At 47.3% G+C, this 19,659-nt stretch overlaps 1 protein-coding gene across 1 annotated transcript in view; it reads left to right on the top strand.

Moving 5' to 3' along the window:
* Positions 1-19,659, top strand: part of dnah9 (dynein, axonemal, heavy chain 9) — a gene marked incomplete at both ends in the record, with an annotated part of 145,259 nt that overhangs the window by 109,465 nt on the left and 16,135 nt on the right. Inside the window, 6 exon segments of the mRNA XM_079756784.1 lie at positions 780-950; positions 1,239-1,361; positions 5,340-5,533; positions 6,912-7,060; positions 9,542-9,669; positions 15,705-15,932. Coding sequence (XP_079612910.1) covers positions 780-950; positions 1,239-1,361; positions 5,340-5,533; positions 6,912-7,060; positions 9,542-9,669; positions 15,705-15,932 — 993 coding nt within the window.

The following is a 19,659-nucleotide window of genomic DNA, read 5'->3' as shown; positions in this document are numbered from 1 at the left end:
ATTTGTTTTCTCTTTATCGTCCTCCATTAACGCCTCGACGTAAAATGGATAATCGAAAGCGATGTTCGGGTCCCAGTCGTTATATTGTACACTATCCCGACTCGCTGATGCGAGGATTTAGGGTTTAATGAAAGCTGGAGGTCATTTAGACTCTTCCCCAATGGGATTTTGTTTCATAAATGTTTGAGCATGTCGTTTGATATTTCACGTAAAAATTCCCCAATGTTAATTCGTGAGCTAAATCTCCTAAATCCAGCCCAAGCCCGGGCTGATTGCTGCTCTCCTGATGAGAACAAAAGGATCCATTAGAGTCAAGTCATTTTATTTCTAAAGAACATGTAAAAACGACCAGGGTGGTCCCACACAGTGCTTGAGTACCACTTAGGTGGTGCCTAAAACCACAATGTACTTATTAAAAACCAATACGACAAACGATTGACGATAACAGAGACGTTAGAATAAACATACTCTCAGTTCAACTCCAACTCTGAAAAAAAAAGGTGAGATTTACGAAGCGCTTTTAAAAAGCCTGACCACGAAGTGGCGTGCAGCTTAGCTCCATTAAAACAGCAATTTACAGCGACGAATGAAATAGAACAGACAGACGATAAAGACCCAGTACAGTAGATAAAAGACAGGAAGTAGTCTCAGCTTGAGGCACCAGGTAGAACATTTGAAAGTGCCCCTAGCAGGAGCAGGGGCCGAGAGCCTTCTAGAACCTTCCAGGGGTGGAGCGACACCACCCATGTGACCTGTGTGTCTTATCCCCCCCCCCCCAGGCGTTCAGCGTGGTGTTCCAGAAGGCGGTACAGAAGGCCTTGCCCGATGAGTGCTTGAAGCAGCGGGTCTCCAACCTCATTGACAGCATCACCTCCTCCATCTTCCAGTACACCACCCGGGGCCTGTTTGAGTGCGACAAGCTTACCTTCACCGCCCAGCTCGTCTTCCAGGTGGGTGGAGGACAAGCGTGGTGAGAGTCGAGGAGAGGGGTCATGAAGGTCGAGCCGTTTTTTTTTTTTTTAAAGAGCGGCTCTAAGCCCCTCAAAGCCTGAGAGGAATGGGGTGGGGGTTTTGACAAGGCTCCGTGTTTGAACCGACCCGATCGAATTCCCCACCACCACCTCAAGACGGAGTCTCAAGAGTGCTGTCTCCGCAGCGGGGGGGGTGCGAGATAAACTGAACAGAGAGTTGAGCTTCTTCTTCTTCTCTGCTTTGTTGCTCTTCCTCTCCGTCTCCAGATTTTGCTGATGAGTAAGGAGATCGACCCCGGGGAGCTGGACTTCCTCCTGAGGTACCCCGTGATGCCGGGTGTGTCGTCGCCCGTGGACTTCCTCACCAACAACTCCTGGGGAGGGATCAAGGTGAGGAGACGCCAGCGTGTCAAACCCTGAGTCCCTAAACCCGAGAGTCCTGCGTCAACTCTCGGCGAAAACCGAGACTTTAATGCAGCGGTGCGTTTATCTGCCGTGTGTGTGTAAATGTAGGCCTGAGTATGAGTGGGTGATAGAGTTAATTGTGGAGTGCTTTGAGCGGTCATGGTGGCGAGCGAAGAGCACTTTGTAAATGCTGTGTGTTTATTTATTTTTTGACTGAGCTTCTATTGGGGTAACTCTGGCCGTGTACAGCTTCGCTCAAGAGGCAGTAGAGGCAGATGGTTGAGGTTTTTTTTTTTTTGGTGCACAGCTTCAGTACTGTACTACAAAGTCTGGACAGTCAAATCAGTTTGGACAATTTGCCTCCACAGCTATTTTCTTCCCCCTGCCATCCAAAATATAAATAACTGGCACAAAATCAATGCAACTGATCTTTCCTGCAATCTGTAGAGGCCGCTCGGAAGAAATGAAGATATTCTTGATGTTTCTTCGGAACGGGGGTTAAAGGAAGTATTAAATAGAAAGAAGATCATTCTTGCTGCTTATCTCAAATTGCAGTTTAGTCCGAGCCTTCAAATCCAATCCGGCTTTCCTTTCCCCTTGCAGTCAGAAATCGTATTCCTGATAAATAACTGGTGTAGCGGGCGACATTTAATTTCCGGCTACATCTTTTAACACCGACTTTCCTGATTGGCTGCAACACATCGCAGGACTACTAACAATCCTCCGCACTAACCCTGAAGCTTTCTTTGACATCCGCTGGATTCCGCACCTCTTTCACCAGACAAGAAGAAAAGTAGATTGTAATCTTTTTTTTGCATTGCTGGACTTGCAGCAGTAATACGACGACTAAAGCAGATTTAAAAAAATAAATCATATACCAGAGAGCGAGAGAGATTTCCAATGAACTGATGTCGGTGTCAGATGAAGCAGAAGTTCCATTGTAGGTAGAAGAAAGTCTGGGGGCCTTCCTCTGGGAGTGAGCCGTCACATCCATGCTGATACACTGGTTATCTGATACACCGGCGGCCACTTTCATCCACTTATCAAAACCTATTAAAATTTTTGTCATTGAAATTGTCATAATCAAAATAGTATGCTAATAATAAGCGAGACTCCGCCGCAGTCACTTTTGATTCACGAGGTTACGCCTGGAAAAAAAAGAAAATGAAAATGGCAGAATGATAGGCCTGGTAATACCGATCGTAATGCCGACATTGTTGTGTTTAATATTATCATGGCTGTTTGGAATTGAGTCTCATTACGTTTGTTGTGTAGGTGTTGTGAGTAGGAGATAACACGCATCGCATTCCTCCACCTCACTTATCAAGCTACCACTTTGCTCTAATCTTTCTCAACCTTTTATGCAAATAGTCTGACTTGTACCCGCCAGACTCATCAACTAATCTAAACGTACACAACACTGTGCTTTCAGCTCGACTAAGTGGCTGCCGACTGGCAGAGCATAGCTTCCAACCCCTGTCAGATGCTCTTTGAGTGGCAACAGCGACATACAAGACCCAGGAGACCCCATAGACTGGGTCTCTTTCGCTCCCTCTTGCTCTCTCTCTCTCTCTCTCTCACTCGCGCTCCCTCTTGCTCTCTCTCTCTCTCTCTCTCTCTTGCTCTCTCTCACAACCGCTCTTTCATTCTGTCTTGCTCTCTCTCTTTCTGTCTTGCTCTCTTTCTCTCTCGCTCTGTCTTGCTCTCTCTCTCCCTCTCGCTCTCATTCACTCTAGCTCTTCTTGCTCTCTCTCTCTCTCTCTCTCTCACTCTCGCTCTCTCTCTCGCCCTCGCTCTCTCTCTTGCTCTCTCTCTAGCTTTCTCTCATTCTCCCCATGAATATTTCAACCTTTCTCCTCAATATTTACCGATCCTTAAACCTGACTCGCAGCCCATTGGCCTCCCTGCACTCAGCGCAAGATGGTGTCATTCACTCGTCATCTGGTCTGGGTGGATTTCAAAGGTGGATGGAAGGCCCCCTGATTACCCTGGCTATATGGATGTGTGTGTGTGTGTGTGTGTGTGTGTGTGTGTGTGTGTGTGTGTGTGTGTGTGTGTGTGTGTGTGTGTGTGTGAAGGCTAGGGAAGAACTCTGCAGGGTCGAAGAAGCTGTGGACTCTCTGTTATTAAACCAAAGTGACCTTTCCTTACTTTTCTATATTATGTGTGATATGTGTTACCAGTTTAATGTTGGAAAAGGGATATTTTTTTCCTGTCTCTATTGCTAGCAACCAGGGAAATCTGGAGGCATTCAACCTCACTGTCATTTGATTGGTAGTTTGAGTCCAGTTTTTTCAATCTAAGTGTAATTTCATGCATTGTTTCATTATGACAATGTGTGTGTATGTGTGTGTGTTTAAGCCTTTGGTGTGCACTTGCATGTGTGTGTTTGTGTGCACGTCCGTGCCTGTGTGTGTGTGCGCGCACATTCACGTCCTGTGTTTCATTTTTACCGCGTCAGTGTCCGTGCACATCTGCGTGTTTGCATCTGCGTTTGCACGTTTGCTTGATGAGTGAAGCTCACGTGTGGTGCATCGTGTCCTTGTATTGTTTTGCGCTCATCATCGAGAACGTCGGCTAAGGACTGCAGCTAGTGCCCCCCATACCCTCCCCCCACCCCCCACCCCCCAGATTAGATAAAAAGGCTGTCAGGTGGATCGCCACAATAAGAGCGCAAAGGTTCTGCAAACAGATGCATATTCCATACGCCCCCCCCCCCCCCGCCATGAAGTGGAAGGGATCATGTTTGCTCAGCGTTTCTGTTTGAGTCAACATTATTCATACGAACGCCGGACAGATAAGCCGTCCCGTCTGCTTTTATTTGCTACTTTTTTGGTTTGTTGGTTTGTTTGTCGTCCCCAACTTTTGTGTTTTCCCCTATGTGGCACTTATTCAAGTGGTAAACAATCCAAGTGCCTTTGGCTGTTCATTAAGGCGGTTCCAAGTGCCTTTGGCTGTTCATTAAGGCGAAAACAAACGTACCCAACTGGCTGGAGTCTTGAATGGGCTCACTGATAAACTGGCTTTGGTTGGACTTCCCAGAGCTATGACTTTGGTTTAAAGCTGCAATTAACGACAATTTTCCATTGTTTACTATTCCGTCCATATATAAATATAATAAAATATAATAAATAATGGCAAATGCCCTTCACAAACCGAAAGAGGTGTTTTAAATGTGTTTGCGTTGTCGGAAAAAGAAAAAAAGGCAAGAGAAACAAAAGTATTTATTTCCTAATGATTTGACACCCAGAATAGTAACCCAATAAAAGCATCTCTGACGCTGGCTCGCCCCCTCCTAGGGGGGCCCTTCGTCAGTGAAATCGTTTCACATCTGCCAGGGGTTGCAGAAAAATATTTTGCCTTCCTCAACATTTTTATGATTATTCTAAAACAAAAGGACGGGGATTTTCTTTTTTTGTGAAAATAAATTTTATTTTGTGAGCAGAAGGGGCAGGGCTGAGGTTAGAGATAGTTTGAGGCTCCTGGATTCCAATGATGAATGGACGATCAAAGTTTGTATTTCATGAATGGTCTTGTCAATAAGCTTATCCATTGTAAGGCTGATTGATCGATTGGTTGATCGACAGAAAATGTACGTAATCAAATTTTGGTAATTTATCCAGTACAACCAAGGCAAATACTGGTTGCTTAATGCTTTAGAAATTCTAATGTATCATTTAAAAGTAAGTACTTTCTTTACTTTCTCGTTTTTTTGGGGTGCTTGTCCAAACTAAGCAAACTAATTAAAGACAAATTGAAGACAAAGTGACTAATTAAAGTCACTTTGCACCCGTCATCTAATTTGCATTAATTGACAACATCTTCTGGACTAAATCGTTAACAGAAAATAACAGTATATTGCAGCGCTAAACCAAGATCCAACGATGCATTCAAGTCTTCTGTCATTACTCCCACAGTCCAGTCCGGTCCAAAAACTAATCCGTTCCCGCCGTGTTTTCCAAGTCGCTGTCTGCCATGGAGGAGTTCAGGAACCTGGACCGGGACATCGAGGGCTCGGCCAAGCGCTGGCAGAAGTTCGCCGAGTGTGAGTGTCCGGAGCGGGAGAAGTTCCCCCAGGAGTGGAAGAGCAAGACGTCGCTGCAGAAGCTGTGCATGATGCGGGCGCTGCGGCCCGACCGCATGACGTACGCTGTGAGGTGAGCCGCCGCGACCTTCGCCCCGCCTGACGTCAAGCCAGAGGTTTTTTCCGTGTCTCTTTCCTCTCCTTGCTGACCTGAACTTTCTGGAGATGGAGAAGGTCAGAGGGCAGAGATCTTAACCCTGCTGACCGAACGCTGAGCTCATCGATGACTCATTTGCACTCACCGAATGACTTTTCAAAGCAGCAGTCCGGCATTAATTATCCACATTGCAGAAGGCCGCATTTAACAAGGTTAAAGGATTGGACCGGTTTGCTAAGACCCCAGGTCATTTGTGGGAGTTTTCGAGATGTGAATAAGCCGTGATTTTTCTACAAGTAGTAACCGTGTTCTGAAATCGGCCAGCTGGCAAGCCAAGTGTTCTGTTTGTATTGTATGACACAAGTAAGCGCATACGAACAGCCCTGACTAGGTAGTTTTACATTTTACATTTTTTGCCATTTAGTAGACGCTTTTATCCAAAGTGACCTACAACGGTTAGGTGTTAGGTGCACCTAGTGCCCCCCTATACCCTCCCCCCACCCTGTGGCCTGTATTATTATCTCAGCTTCCCTGATACTACAATTGTGTCATTTACTTACTATAAAGTTATTTACAATTTTTCCTAAGGGTTAGGTGTCTTGCTCAGGGACACCTCGACACCCTCAGCTCAGAGGAGCCGGGGATCGGGCTAGCAAGTTCCGGCTACAAGTAAAAGCCGACCCTAGTTGTTTTCAGTTTTCTCCAATAATGTATGTAGACAAACAAACAAATCCACAAAGTTTCTAGTCTGGGTTTCACTGCGCATTTTCACACACTTGGAGACGGTGGGGCGCAGTTTGAATTCTTCTTTTATATCCTAACCCATGAGTATGGTAGTGAATTTTGTATCGCACTGTGTATTTTTTATTGGTTCGATCCATCGGTTTCATTGACTGGCTCTTCTGGGAACGATTTTAAACTTTGAAACTTTCAGTTGTCGAATTCTAGGTAAAACCATACAACCGAGAACCCAGCGCTCCAGTTTGATTTACACCTACCCTTACCCTCACAATATAAATCAAGGCTGATTTACACCTTGACATAGACAATGTCAACATTTCACATGCGGTCGAAGCAAACCTGCTAAATCATTTTAACTAAATCTATGCCGGATGGTATCACCTTCCAAAAAGGGGTATTCACCGTGTATATAAAGGCAAACAAATTGGAAAGAGCTTTAAAAGACACTCGACAAACTTGAACTTTTTTTCCTCCCTTTCAATGTGACAATCCATCAAATGTTGCCCGTTCACAAGTCAGAGCCTTTGAAATGGACCCGCTCTGACCTCTCGAGTCTGGCACCGGGATCACAAGATGAGAGTGAGAGCCCGTCTCCTCTCTTCTCCTCCCGCAGGGACTACGTGGCAGAGAAGCTGGGGAGCAAGTACGTGGTGGGCCGCGCCCTGGACTTTGCTGCCTCCTTTGAAGAGTCGGGCCCGGCCACGCCCATGTTCTTCATCCTCTCTCCCGGCGTCGACCCTCTGAAGGACGTGGAGAAGCACGGTGAGCCGCATGCGTCTCCCTTCGCTGCAGCGGCAGGCTTTGATTGGCTGTTTGCTTGTCTTATCTGTTTGACCCTTTGTTGAAGCAGGTTGGTCTTATTGAGATTAGGAGTCTATAAAATATTGTGACCGTGTTTAAAATGTTGTGCTGCACGTCTCGGACGTGCAGCACAACATTGCAATATTTAATAGAAAAGTGGAAAATTAAATAGGGAAAAAAATAGGAAAATTGTAAATACCTTTATTGTATTGTTAATTGTAACTATTTCATGTTCCTCCTTTCTTTAATTCTTGATTTAAAGTCATTTAATGACAGGAGTTCCAGCCATATAACATCGTTCTGGAGTGTTCCGTAACTAACTAAACTGCTGGTGTGCGCTATTATCACTTTCCATGCAAAGAGCCATACCCGTATTTGTATATAAACCCGTATCCCACCGTGCCTATGAAGATAAATATAGTCCACGCGTTCTCTGCTGCATTGACGAGAAGTCTGTTTATTTGAAGTAAGCTCACGGGATACTTTTTCCTGCTCGAAACGTCGGCAGCCGAACCAGACTGTAAACACTGCCGCTGCTTAAAGGTGCGGTAGGTACGATTTGAGAGTTGCAGAGAGAGTAAGCGTAAAAAAGCATATCGCGGCGAGAATTGAAGAGAAAGTAAACAAACCCAAATAACTCACCATCGCTCTCTGCTCGCTTTCTCCCTTCCTCCCTTCCTCCCTACCTCCCTACCTCTCTACCATGCAAGAATGTGATTGACAGGAGAGCTGAATTCCCGGAATCAATCTGCCCGATGCACTGATTGGCCGGAAATTAGCCAGGAGTAGTCTTAAATATATATTTTCTCTCACAGAGGCAGGGGCGGAGACAAGTGCAAAGAGATATTCTCGCAGCACATTTCACTCCCAAACATCTTAATGATGGCCATGACATTTCAGACAAATTGCACTCGAATCATTCCCCCTAAATCTCACCTGCAGCATCGCAAATTAACTCCTTGTGCGAATCACCTTGTTAGTCTGCCTGTGCCACAATAGAGTACTCTGTAGTGCAAGGGATTATCAGCCCCCACGATCACATTCCCAGCCTCCCACCCTCCACACGTTCATCCAAACTCGGCGATCTGCGGAGATAGCAGACATTTGTTGACGGACGCATAATGGCCGCGGCCCAGCGAAGGACTTGAAGGGATTATTTTTAAAGGTCACCAATATATGAGACGCCACCAGCGGCACATTGGGGGGGGAGCGGGAAAGTAAATGTCATTGGTTTAAGAGATACTCTGCATTCTTGTACCGGGAGTTGTGTGTTGTTGCGGGACGCGCCATTTTCATGTCTTTTTCCCTTTCTATTATATCATTTTTTCTTTTGTTATTCTGTTTCATTTTTCTTTTTCTCTTTCTTTTATCTTATCCCTATTTCTTCTACCTATTCATAATCCTTTTCGTATTCCTATTCCTATTCTTTTCTTTCTTCCTGCCGTCAGTTCATTCTTTGAAACCAAAATTATACCGGAAGCAAAAGCTTGTTGTAGTGACCTGGAACAACGGGGTGTGTGGTTCAGTGAGTGTGTGTGTGTGTGTGCGCTTTTGCACGTGTGTGTCTGTGTGTGTGGGAGTGCTTTCTCACACGTGTGTGTGTGTGTGTGTGCTTCTACCACTCCACGGCGTGACACCCTCTGTATCTGCTGCCAAATATTTCAATCTGGGTATTTGATCTCGGTCGTATGAAATATTCAGATTGTGGGGATTGTATTCGTTTCCAAGAACAGACCGGAGAGTCGACGCTCGCAGCTGACAGGGCTTATCGTTTCAAAGGGCCTGTCTTATCAATGTTTGATTCGTGTGCAAACATCGCTCTATATTTGCATTTTAATCACTAATATGCGGTTGTCTACTTGAGATTGAGATTGACGGCTTGGTCGAGTTTGGGATTGATCGGTTTCGTCCCCCCTTCACCTACCCGAACGGTATTGTGAGCTCCACGTCGCGGGCCGCCGGCTCGTAAAGTAAAGTTGGATCGGACAGACTTTGGAGAGGGCTGGTTGATGGACAGACAGGCGTTTGAGGACCTGAGTGAAGTCCACTCGCGGCGTCACCGTGCTGAGGGACAGGATGTTCCGTCTTTGAAGCTCCCGGCAGCGGCTGTGAACATGGATTATCAACGCACCTCCTCTGACTGCTGGACCATTTTAGTTTGTTCAATTTCACCCACCAAAATGGCACTAATTACAGGAAAATGTGCCACCGCGATATGCACATTATAGAGAGGAACACGGAGGAAGCATGGAGAAAAGAGGCTTGGGAGCCGGGGTTGTCTGAAGTAAAATTAGACGAGTAGGAGTAGGTAGCTCTTTCTCAGAGACAAAAGTGCTTACCTTTAAATGGAGCGGTTCAGTTTTAGAATTGTGTATTTTGCATTAGTTAAATGTTTTCGATTTTCCATGTTTTCGTGTGTGTGTGTGTGTGTGTGTGTCTTAGGAAAGACCCTGGGATTCACGTTTAACAACAAGAACTTCCACAACGTGTCTCTGGGCCAGGGGCAGGAAGTGGTGGCCGAACAAGCTCTGGATGAGGCCGCCAAGGAAGGCCACTGGGTTATCTTACAGGTACAAACGCGCACGCACACATGCACACACGGAGGCACACAGGCACACACAGACACACACACGCAGACACACAGACAGACACAGAGACACAAACACACGCAGTCACACACACAGACTCAAATTATATTCAACAGATTTTAACAAAGGACCCACTTTAACTGTGTCTTGGAAGTAGGGCTGAAGCGAACAAATTATTTTCTAATTTGATTCATTTAGCGAGTTATTTTTTGTTTAATCAAATAATGATTGGGTCTATGAAATGTCATAAATAATAGTCAAGCCAATCAGAAATTGCAAGAGTCCAAAGTGATGTATTCAATGTATTTGCTTGATCCGACAAGCAGCACAGAAATATTTCATTTATTGTAGAATGATCCATGAACCAAATATTATAATTTCTGAAGAATGAAGCAGCAAATGTTTGTTATTTCTACCTGATAAAAAGCTTTAAGGATTATTCCGTTATCGAAACAATATTAGTTTGATTCTCCTTCGATCCACTAATCAATTAAAGGACAAATCGTCGAGGTCTCTCTAATTCCTTTCAATGTGCACCTGATCATAACTGCCTCCTCCTCCATGAAAGAGTGTGAAAAAGTGGATTCAAAATGGAGGCCAAGGGGGCGGGGGTTGCCTCTCAGGTGACGATGGCCCTGGAACTGAACAGAACAATATCTGCAGCCTCTCTCCACTGTGTGTCTTCTGTCCTTATCTGGAGGGCAAGGCTGGCGTTTGCATTTTAAGCGAAAACCTTTGTGGAATTCTAATGGGCGGTATCGACAGATACGGTACCAAGCAGAAGACTGGGGGCACCAGGGACTCCTTGTGCACCTCTCTCGCTCTCGCTCTCTCGCTCTCTCGCTCTCTCGCTCTCTCTCTCTCTCGCTCTCGCTCTCTCGCTCTTTCGCTCTCTCGCTCTCTCGCTCTTTCGCTCTCTCTCTCTCTCTCTCTCTCGCTCTCGCTCTCTCTCTCGCTCTTTTTCTCGCTCTCTCGCTCGCTCGCTCTCTCGCTCCCTCACTCGCTCTCTTGCTCTCTCTCTCTCTCTCTCTCTCTCTCTCTCTCTCTCTCTTTCTCTCTTTGAATTCACACAGCTCTCCCTCCAGCCGATGGGAGAAGTTGAGGTTTTGTGTGTGTGTGTGTGAGCGTGGGTGTGTGTGTACGGGGGGGGGGTTAATTACCCTGTGCATAAGAATGGGAATCGATGAGCTTTAAGAAAGGACCCATCCCCGGGGCAACGGTCCTCCCACCCGCTTCATCATCACCTGTCTGTTGGCCTGCTCTCCGATACCCACCCCCCCGCTGTGTGGTTCGGCGGCCCCTCCCCTTCCCTCTCCCTCCGCCGCCGCTCCCACACCAATAAAGTTATTCTCTGCTGTTCCTAAAGTTCACAAGTTCTGCTCCTCCAGGTCTGTCCCGTCAGGCCCGAGAGCTTCTTGGAGTTGAGTTAGTGAGTCACTAATCAATCATCTGAACACATTGTCTGGCACGCACATAGAACACACGCACACGCACACACACACTAAGACACATACACACATATACCATTATCTTGCCCACACATACACACACACAGGCATACACATATACATACACACTAACACAAGCACACACACACACACACACAACTGCTTGCACTCTTCAGCACTGGGTCAATAGCAGGGTTTGCCCGACTCCAAAAGGGTAATTACCCTCTTAGCCCGCCTCTCACACGCACACACACACACACACACACACACACAAACCTTGGGTGACATGGATGTGTAGAAAGAGTAAGTTGAAAAGCAGCCCTAACTTTAGGGGAGTAGGTGAATGAAAGGGAGAGAGAGAGCGAGACGAGAAAGAGAGGGAGGGAGGGAGAGAAAATAGAGAGAGATGGAGAGAGAGAAGAAGAGACAGCAAGAGAGAGAGACAGAGACGAGCAGCCTCATGGCGCAGATGGAGAGGCAATCAATGGGGAATATTGGACCGGAGTATCCCAGCCTCGACTCCTCAGACTGGGGGATCGAGCGTCCATAAACTCTCCCCGGGCTCCTCCTGCTGCACTCACCGCTAAAGCCACCCCTATTTGGCCAGCCAGGAGAGAGAGAGGGAGAGAGAGAGAGAGAGAGTAAGGGAGGGAGAGAGAGAGTAAGGGAGGGAGAGAGAGAGAGTAAGGGAGGGAGAGAGAGAGAGGGAGGGAGGGAGGGAGAGAGGGAGGGAGGGAGGGAGGGAGAGACGAAGAAGGAAAGGGAGACAAAGAAGGAAATGGTAGAGAGTTATGAGGAGAGAGGGAGAGAGAAGTTGAGAGGAACAGACAAGCAGATTGGGAGGAAACCAGGCGAGACGTATTAGAAGGAGGGAAAGCCCAACGCTTTGCTCTGTGACGGACCGCGCCGCCGGCATTGTTAGGCCTTTTCAAAGTTCAATCGTTAGCCCATGCTTCCCCTCCTCCATTTAGTTCTTCCTCAAGTTCTTCCCTTCGCTCACTCGCTCTCGCTCTCTCTCTCAAAAGCCCCACATTGATGGACACACTCGGTTCTGAAAGACTGCAGCGGAGCAGCAGTCTGTGATGATGTCGAGGTGGAAAGGGAAAGATTTAGGAGAGAGGAGCCAAAGTCACTGCCGTCATATTTCCTCTGCCGCTTTTGTGCTCCGGTTCATAAGAATAATGCGTTGAAACTGCAGGCGTTTTTTTCTGGAGCAAATAGGCAAGCGATAAGACTTAACAGAAGCACAAAAGGGAGAGTGCCTACCTTGAAGTCATTTTTTTTTTAAATTCCCAACATTTAGCCAATGTTCTGTCACTCTTTAAACAATCCATCAGGCAAATTGCTCATTGTTCACCTAAACGCTGTGACAAATGCAATTTCCACCAAAGCTACCCCGGTTGCTCATTCCTTGCAGCTACACGGTTAGTCAGGGCACCGCTTCAGCACCGGTGCTCCTGTGGTGACGGTAGTGCACACAAACAGTCGATACACCAGCAGATTATCACCGTTCCTCCTGTGGGGCAGGGTGGTGACGGTCAGGGTGGATCAGACAGCGAAGCGAAGTGACCTTTGATTCGGCAAACCAGACTCTCTGTCCGACCTCGCCGGGCACAGAAGCGGCCGCGGTCCCTTTGAGAACGCGGAGGAAAAAACGAGATGTGTGGCGTTTTTGGATCACGCGACCAAAATAGCGCGTGCATTATTAGCATTAGCGTGAGCATGTTTTATTTATGTTGTATAACAGATGAGCAATTTAACCTGTGAAGGAAGGAAGGAACCTGAGTAGGAGGTTATAATTATGTTTTTGGGGCCCGTCAGCATTTTCGGGCCGATAACGTCAAAAACGTACTCATTATTCAAATGTACATACTCATGTGGATGTGTGTGTGTGTGTGTGTGTTTGGGTGTGTGTGTAGACGGGTGTGTGTTTGGTTGTATGTGTGTGGGGTTGTGTGTGTGTGTGCGTGCATGTGTGTGTGGGGGTGCGGTGTGTGTTTTTTTAATTTTTTTTTATGGGTTTGTGTGTGTTTGTGTGTGTGTGGGTGGGGGTTTGAGTGTGTGTGTTGTCCCCGCACTGCCGTGGGTCTGCTGAATGGAGGACCCCAGCTGTGCCGCACTCTCCGAGACCTTTCCTTGAGGAAGTGCCCATTTGTGTGCTAAGTGTGTGTGTGTGTGTGTGTGTGTGTGCACGTGTGTGTGTGTGTGTGTGTGTTTGTCAGTGTGTCAAGGGAGTGTGTGTTTCGGGCTTTGTAATGTGTACACGCGTTTGGATGTGTGCGCGGCTAAGCGTGTGTGTATGTATTTATGTAAATTGTGTGTGATGTGCGTGCTTCGTCGCTGCGCTCTGCCTCGGGTCGCGGACGCCAGCCATGCATCAAAGACCTTGCCAGTGGTGTCTTCTAATGGGTTTTAGATTCAACTTTTATATTATTATGCAAATAGGTGACTCTTTGATGTAGTATCAGGGAAGTCATCAGACGGGCTACGAGGCCTTTATCGGGGATGGGGATCCCACAAAACACATAATGTGGCACCTTAAAGTTGAATTAACATAAAATAGTATAGATTAACAAAAAGCTACGATGGGATATGTGCCGGGTTAGTGTGTCAGGATGTATAATACAATGTAGAGTTGTATGATGTAATAGTGTAAGGATAGTATGGTATTCCAGTTTAAGTAGTTTCATATAATTGGGTAAGCGTAGTATAATATAATGATGTAAGGATAGTTGTTTTGTCAGTCAGCCTGTAGCAAGCTGCCCTTTCTCTCTCTCTCTCTCGCTCGCTCGCTCGCTCACCCTCTGTCTCTCATCCTCTCTCCCCCGATCTCTATTGATCTCTCTCTCTCCCCCTCTCCTTCCTACTCTCTCAATAATCTCTCTCTCATCAGCCGTCTCTCTTTGTCTCTCTTTGTCTCTCATCATTTCTCTCTCTCGTTCTCTCTCTCTGTCTCTCTAGTTGTCTCTCACCCTCCCTTACCACAAGATGAATGGCTTCATTACAGTGACAAGATCTGCGGCAGTCACTCTCATTGTCTCCTCGCGGCGCGCCTTTATTGTGAAACTATTTACATGCCAGGAGAGGGGAGTTCCTACGGAGAATTATTCTGAACTTTAAATATGTAAACCATTCGTCTGTGCTCTAAGGACAACGTGAGGTAAAAAAAAGGTAAATAATTTAAACTGTACAGGTTTTTCAACCACTTAATTACCCCGAACGGCCTCTTACGAAACCCTTTAAACAAACTGTTATTTTTGTTATTGTTATACATGTACAACAGTCGCAACTCCCCGACCGAAACGGACCATCGTTTTCCCACTGCGGGCATCTCGTTCTGGGGGGTGTGGGGTGGGGGTGGGGGTGGGAGTATGGGTGGGGGAAGGGGCGGGGTTTTCTTTCACAAGGGAGATTAAATATGGAGTGCAAAGGGAAATGAGAAAGCAAAGAGGCTTATGAATTAATGACTGGAGTTATTAGTGGCCTAATTAGATTTAGGGAGCGGGCAGCCCCGCGTGACGGGTACTGGGGAGATGAAGGTGGTGGTGGTGGTGGTGGTGGTGCTGGTGATTCTGGTCGGCGTGGGGGGGTAACGTGGTGGTTGAGGGGCCTGGCTCACTGCTTATCATTCACACGATAACCCCTACGCACACCTGCACGTACGCATGCACACTCGGGCACACACACACACACACTCTTTGTCGAGGCGTTTGAGTTGGCAAATTGAACCCGTCCAAGCTTACTTGTTAAGCAACGTCTGCCGGTACTGTATTGAAGCAGGAATATTCGCCGAGGGGGGGGGAAAGAAAAAATAAAAGAAGAAAATAAATGATAATGGTAATTGAGGCCAGATCAGCGCCTGGGAACTGTCACGCCCGTGAGTGTGAGGCAACGCCACGGCGGCGGCGGTTGGAGCCTCTCTGACCGCTGTGTAGCGTTTAATTTGCTGCCTTCTCATCGCCCCGGCGACGACCGGGAGAATGCCCCGTGTTTTAATTGCTTCTTCACGCAACGTTTTCCTTTTTATTTTTCTTTGACTTATTACGCGGGATGACTTGTCGTCGATGTACTTGGAACGTGTGTGTGTGTGTGTGTGTGTGTGTGTGTGTGTGGGAACTTTGAGAGGAAGTGTGTGTTGAAACACTGAGTTTTGCTCAAAGTCCTCTGAAAGGCTTTTATGTGTTTTACACTTTGTTGATTGGTGATTCATGTTGTCTGATAACTCAGTTGCCTGTGTTTGCTTTTCTTAAAAAAAATAAGAAAAGTTCATTATATGATGTAAAAATAAGTAATTTGCTAATTTTTACATCATGTAATGAACTTTTCTTATTTAAAAAAAAAAAAAAATGTTTTGTCATTAACAAAACATGTAAGAGATTCTTAAGTACCACATCTAACAGGAATCTTCAATAACAAAATGTGATTATGTGTGTGTGCATGTATGCGTGTGTGTGTTTGTGTGTCATTGGGCGTGTGTGCGTGTGTGTCTGTCTGTGTATCTGTGTCTGTGTCATTGGGCGTGTTTGTGTGTGTGTATGCATGTGTGTGTCCCCCTCCCCGCCGCCTCAGAACATCCACCTGGTGGCGCGCTGGCTGGGCATGCTGGAGAAGCTCCTGGAGCAGCACGCCGGCACCGGCCACGTCCACTTCCGGGTGTTTGTCAGCGCCGAGCCCGCCTCCACGCGGGACGGCCACATCGTCCCTTCGGGCATCCTGGAGAACTCCATCAAGATCACCAACGAGCCGCCCACCGGCATGCAGGCCAACCTGCACAAGGCCCTGGACAACTTCAACCAGGTACCCTGGGCCACGCACGCACGCACAAACGCACGCACGCTAAAAACCCACGCACCCACACACAGAGACACATACAGAGACACACACACGCACACACACACAACACTCGACAGACAGACAGACAGACAGGTGACCAGCAAATAGGACATTTAGTTTATGCGGTCTCATAGCCCTGCTCTGCTAGTTAGCTGTTATAATTAACTTGATTGTGTTGTTTGAATGTGAGGCACTTTGCTTTGCTGCACTAATGCATCAGTGCTTTATAAATGTATTGGTTATATTATTATTATTATTATTATTGGGCGAGCCTTAGGAGCCTGACATTAGGTTGGGCAGAATGAAGCAGCTCAACAGGTGGGAGCTCATTACTGATAAAACATGCCTTTGAGTTCAGAAATAAAGATAAAGGCCATTGGCATTTAGATTCCGTTGAGTTTAGAACGGAAAAAAAACGCTGTGACCCGATTGGACGCCTTTCAAGAGGTCAACACAAACCGGGGGGTCAAAGTCGAATCAGTTTGAACTTTATGAGCTCAGCTTGAATGATCCCTGGGTAGCGTACGAGCTAGGCCGGCCTTCGACGCTCTGCCTCCACAGACACACAGGGAAACACTGGCGACGTTGAGGGTGGAAGCTCGTCTTGTGTCCACAGCTGGAGCTCCACGTTTTAACGAGCACTCCATCACCTCTTCTGCAATCGTCTGGGAACCGAACGGTTCCCAGACGATTGCAGAAGAGGTGATCGGAACAAAGAACGGAAAGCCTTCCAAAGTGAGCGTGTGCGTTGCGGCGCTCTCTCCGGCGGCCTCGTCCGAAACCGAACAATCGCAGAGCTTCAACGCTCGACGTGGGGGGGGGCGCCCCCATGACGTCCGCTCAACGCTTGCACTCGCAAACAACGACGTCATCCTTTGTCAATTTGTCGGATATTTTCAGCGTGCGAAAGAAAAGGGGGGTGTTGATGCACTTTGTGGCGCTGACGGGACGATGGCGGCAGTGTCTTTTTATTAACCCGGACCCCCCGGCCACGTCGACACGGGCACGGGAGTGGGCCGCCGTCGACGGACACCTTTTGTTGTATAATTGATTTATTCTTTCCACTGCAAACTTTTTGTTCGAGGCCACTGACATGTCAGCTTGAAAGCAATCAAAGCAAATCCAACCTTCAGTGGAAGCGGAGCGGTAACCATGGTTGCCAAATTTGACGCGATTAAAAAGAAATACTGTGTAGCTTTAGTCATCAAAAGTAAAGGGGGTTAGGTTCACTCTTTTATTAATTTGCGAGAAATCCAATATTTCATTAACTTAAGCCGCAAAATAATGGGTAAACAACGTCTGACAATTAGCTGAGTAGACGGCGCATGTTGCAACTGGCCTCACTTCCCTTTTTCCAATTGAGAAACGACACAGTTATACTAATTTGTGTGCGGAGCTCAATAACTTCATTGCGGTCCTTCTTATGAGAGCAGAACAAGAGAAGAGTTTTTTTCATCTAGGCTCACCAGAACTCAACCACCCGATCCGATCTCCCGTCTCACGTCACGCTGTCGACGTCTCGACTGCGGCTAGCTTGGTAGCCTTGAATTTTGTGCTAGAGAGCTCTGAGGAAGAATCCACAATGCACTGGGGAGTGGGTCAGAGATCAAACTTGAGTGCGTGCCGTTGACCCCAATCATACGCCGCGCCCCTCTGCCGGCGGTTTAAGCGGTTGTAAGCCACCTCAAAATTTTTTGGAGGCAGGCTGTTATTTTCCTCGGGGGCGCCCGTCTGCATCGGCTCAAAGCGTTGCGCGGCAATCTTCTCTGTGGGTTTGTTATCCGCTCGCCAATTTGCCGATGCCCCGGGTATCATCCCCGCCCACAGCCGGAAGTGTGTCTGACCCTGTGGAGGACACCAGGTGCGTGGAGATTTCCGTGTTTACGTAAAAACGACAGAGTATTTTCTTTTTCTTCATTCTTGGCAGGTTTGAGGGGATTTTCAAGGACTTTTCAGCAAGTGGCTGTGTTTTTGTGTTTGTGTTTGTTTTGTAGGTGTCTGAATGTCTGTGTGCGTTTGTGTCACTGTGTAGGTGTCTGAATGTCTGTGTGCGTTTGTGTCACTCTGTGTGTGTGTGTGTGTGTGCGCGTTTGTGTCACTCTGTGTGTGTGTGTGTGTGTGTACCGTTGGCAGCGGTAGCACTGCCGTATCAAACTTCCCAAACGTTATATAAGCCCTTCATAGCGAACCCCCTAGCCCTATTGTTACAATGGATTAGGTGTGTGTCCGCGATCCCTCCCCACGTCGCTAAGCTAAGCTGCTGGGTTTCCTGGTAGACACACCATTACCTCTGCGCATTGTTGCGTGCACCTACAGCCACACTGTGTTTACACACACACACACACACACACACACACACACACACACACACACACACACACACACACACACACACACACACACACACACACACACACACACACAAGTAGCTTAGCAACCATCCTGGGTGATATGATGCCCATCTTACTGCTGATAAGGCCGGTGTGTTTGTATGTGCGAGTGTGTGTGTGTGTGTGTGTGTGTGTTTTTGTGTTTGTTTGTGTGTGCACGTGTTTGTGTGTGTCTGTGTATTTGTGCGTGTGCGTGGGATGTGAGTGTGGGTGGGGTTGCTTGAATGTCCCCGACATGTTTACTCTGTGAAGCTAATCAATGCTAGGCTAACGGCGCGTAATGGCCCACCCGCCTGGCCAAAGCCGATGCAAAGCCACTGCAATCACAGTTTCCTTCCTCTCGACCTTTACGGCGGCGCTCGCAGAAACCCCCAGTGTCAATTCCTATCTCCGGGAGCCACTCATCTCACGTAATAGAGAAGTCCTCCTGGACTTTAGGGACTGGATTTAGTCTTAGCTTTTTTACCACAACAAGAATTAGATTCAAACTGTGAACTCTGTTAATCATCGTGTGGGAGATGTGAGGTATGAGTTCTCTACGTTCAAGCGTTCTTAGTTCAATTCAAATCCTTGTGAATTAATTCTGTGTGCTTTTGTGTGTTTTTTGAAAGTGTTCTGATGCTCAGAGTATAACCTTGTCCTCCGTCTGTGCGGTAAGTCCTCTGAACACTCTGCGGTTCTGTGTGCGGATTCTGGATCCGGGCCTTTCACGGAGACACCAAAGTGCTTTATCAAGTGTTTGTGTGTGTTTGTATTGTGTTTGTGTCTGTACATGTGTACTTAAACTTAAGTCTGTCCCTGTTAGTTTGTGTGTGTGTGTGCAGGGATCTGCCTTGTGTGTGTTAGCGTGTTGTCTCTGGGTTTAGTGTACCTCTCCCTCCCGGACAGCAGGTTGTGAATAGCGAGGTGATGCTTCTCCTCCCAGAGCAGGCGTGGCGCTTAGCAGCCAAACACCGCACAGAATATTAACGACGTCTCACAGAGCCTGAGACCCTGTGTGTGTGTGTGTGTGTGTGTGTGTGTGTGTGTGTGTGTGTGTGTGTGTGTGTGTGTGGTGTGTGTATGTGTGTGTGCTGTGTGCGTGTGCTGCAGGTGTGCTGTGTTTTCTGCATCAGCATGGCCGCTGTGTGTGTGCGTGTATGGGTGCTGTGTGTGTGTGTGTGTGGTGCCTGTGTGTGCGTATGTGCTGCCTGCTTGTGTTTGTGCGTACGCATGCGTGTGTGTGTGTATGCATGGCTGCTGTGTGTGTGTGTGTGTGTGGGCTGCCTGTGTGTGTGTGTGTGTGTGTGTGTGTTTACATG

This window comes from Pollachius pollachius (genome assembly GCF_949987615.1).
Source record: "Pollachius pollachius genome assembly, chromosome: 19".
NCBI lineage: Eukaryota > Metazoa > Chordata > Actinopteri > Gadiformes > Gadidae > Pollachius > Pollachius pollachius.
The sequence above is the reverse complement of the archived record's forward strand: the minus strand, read 5'-3'. Positions and strand labels throughout refer to the sequence as shown.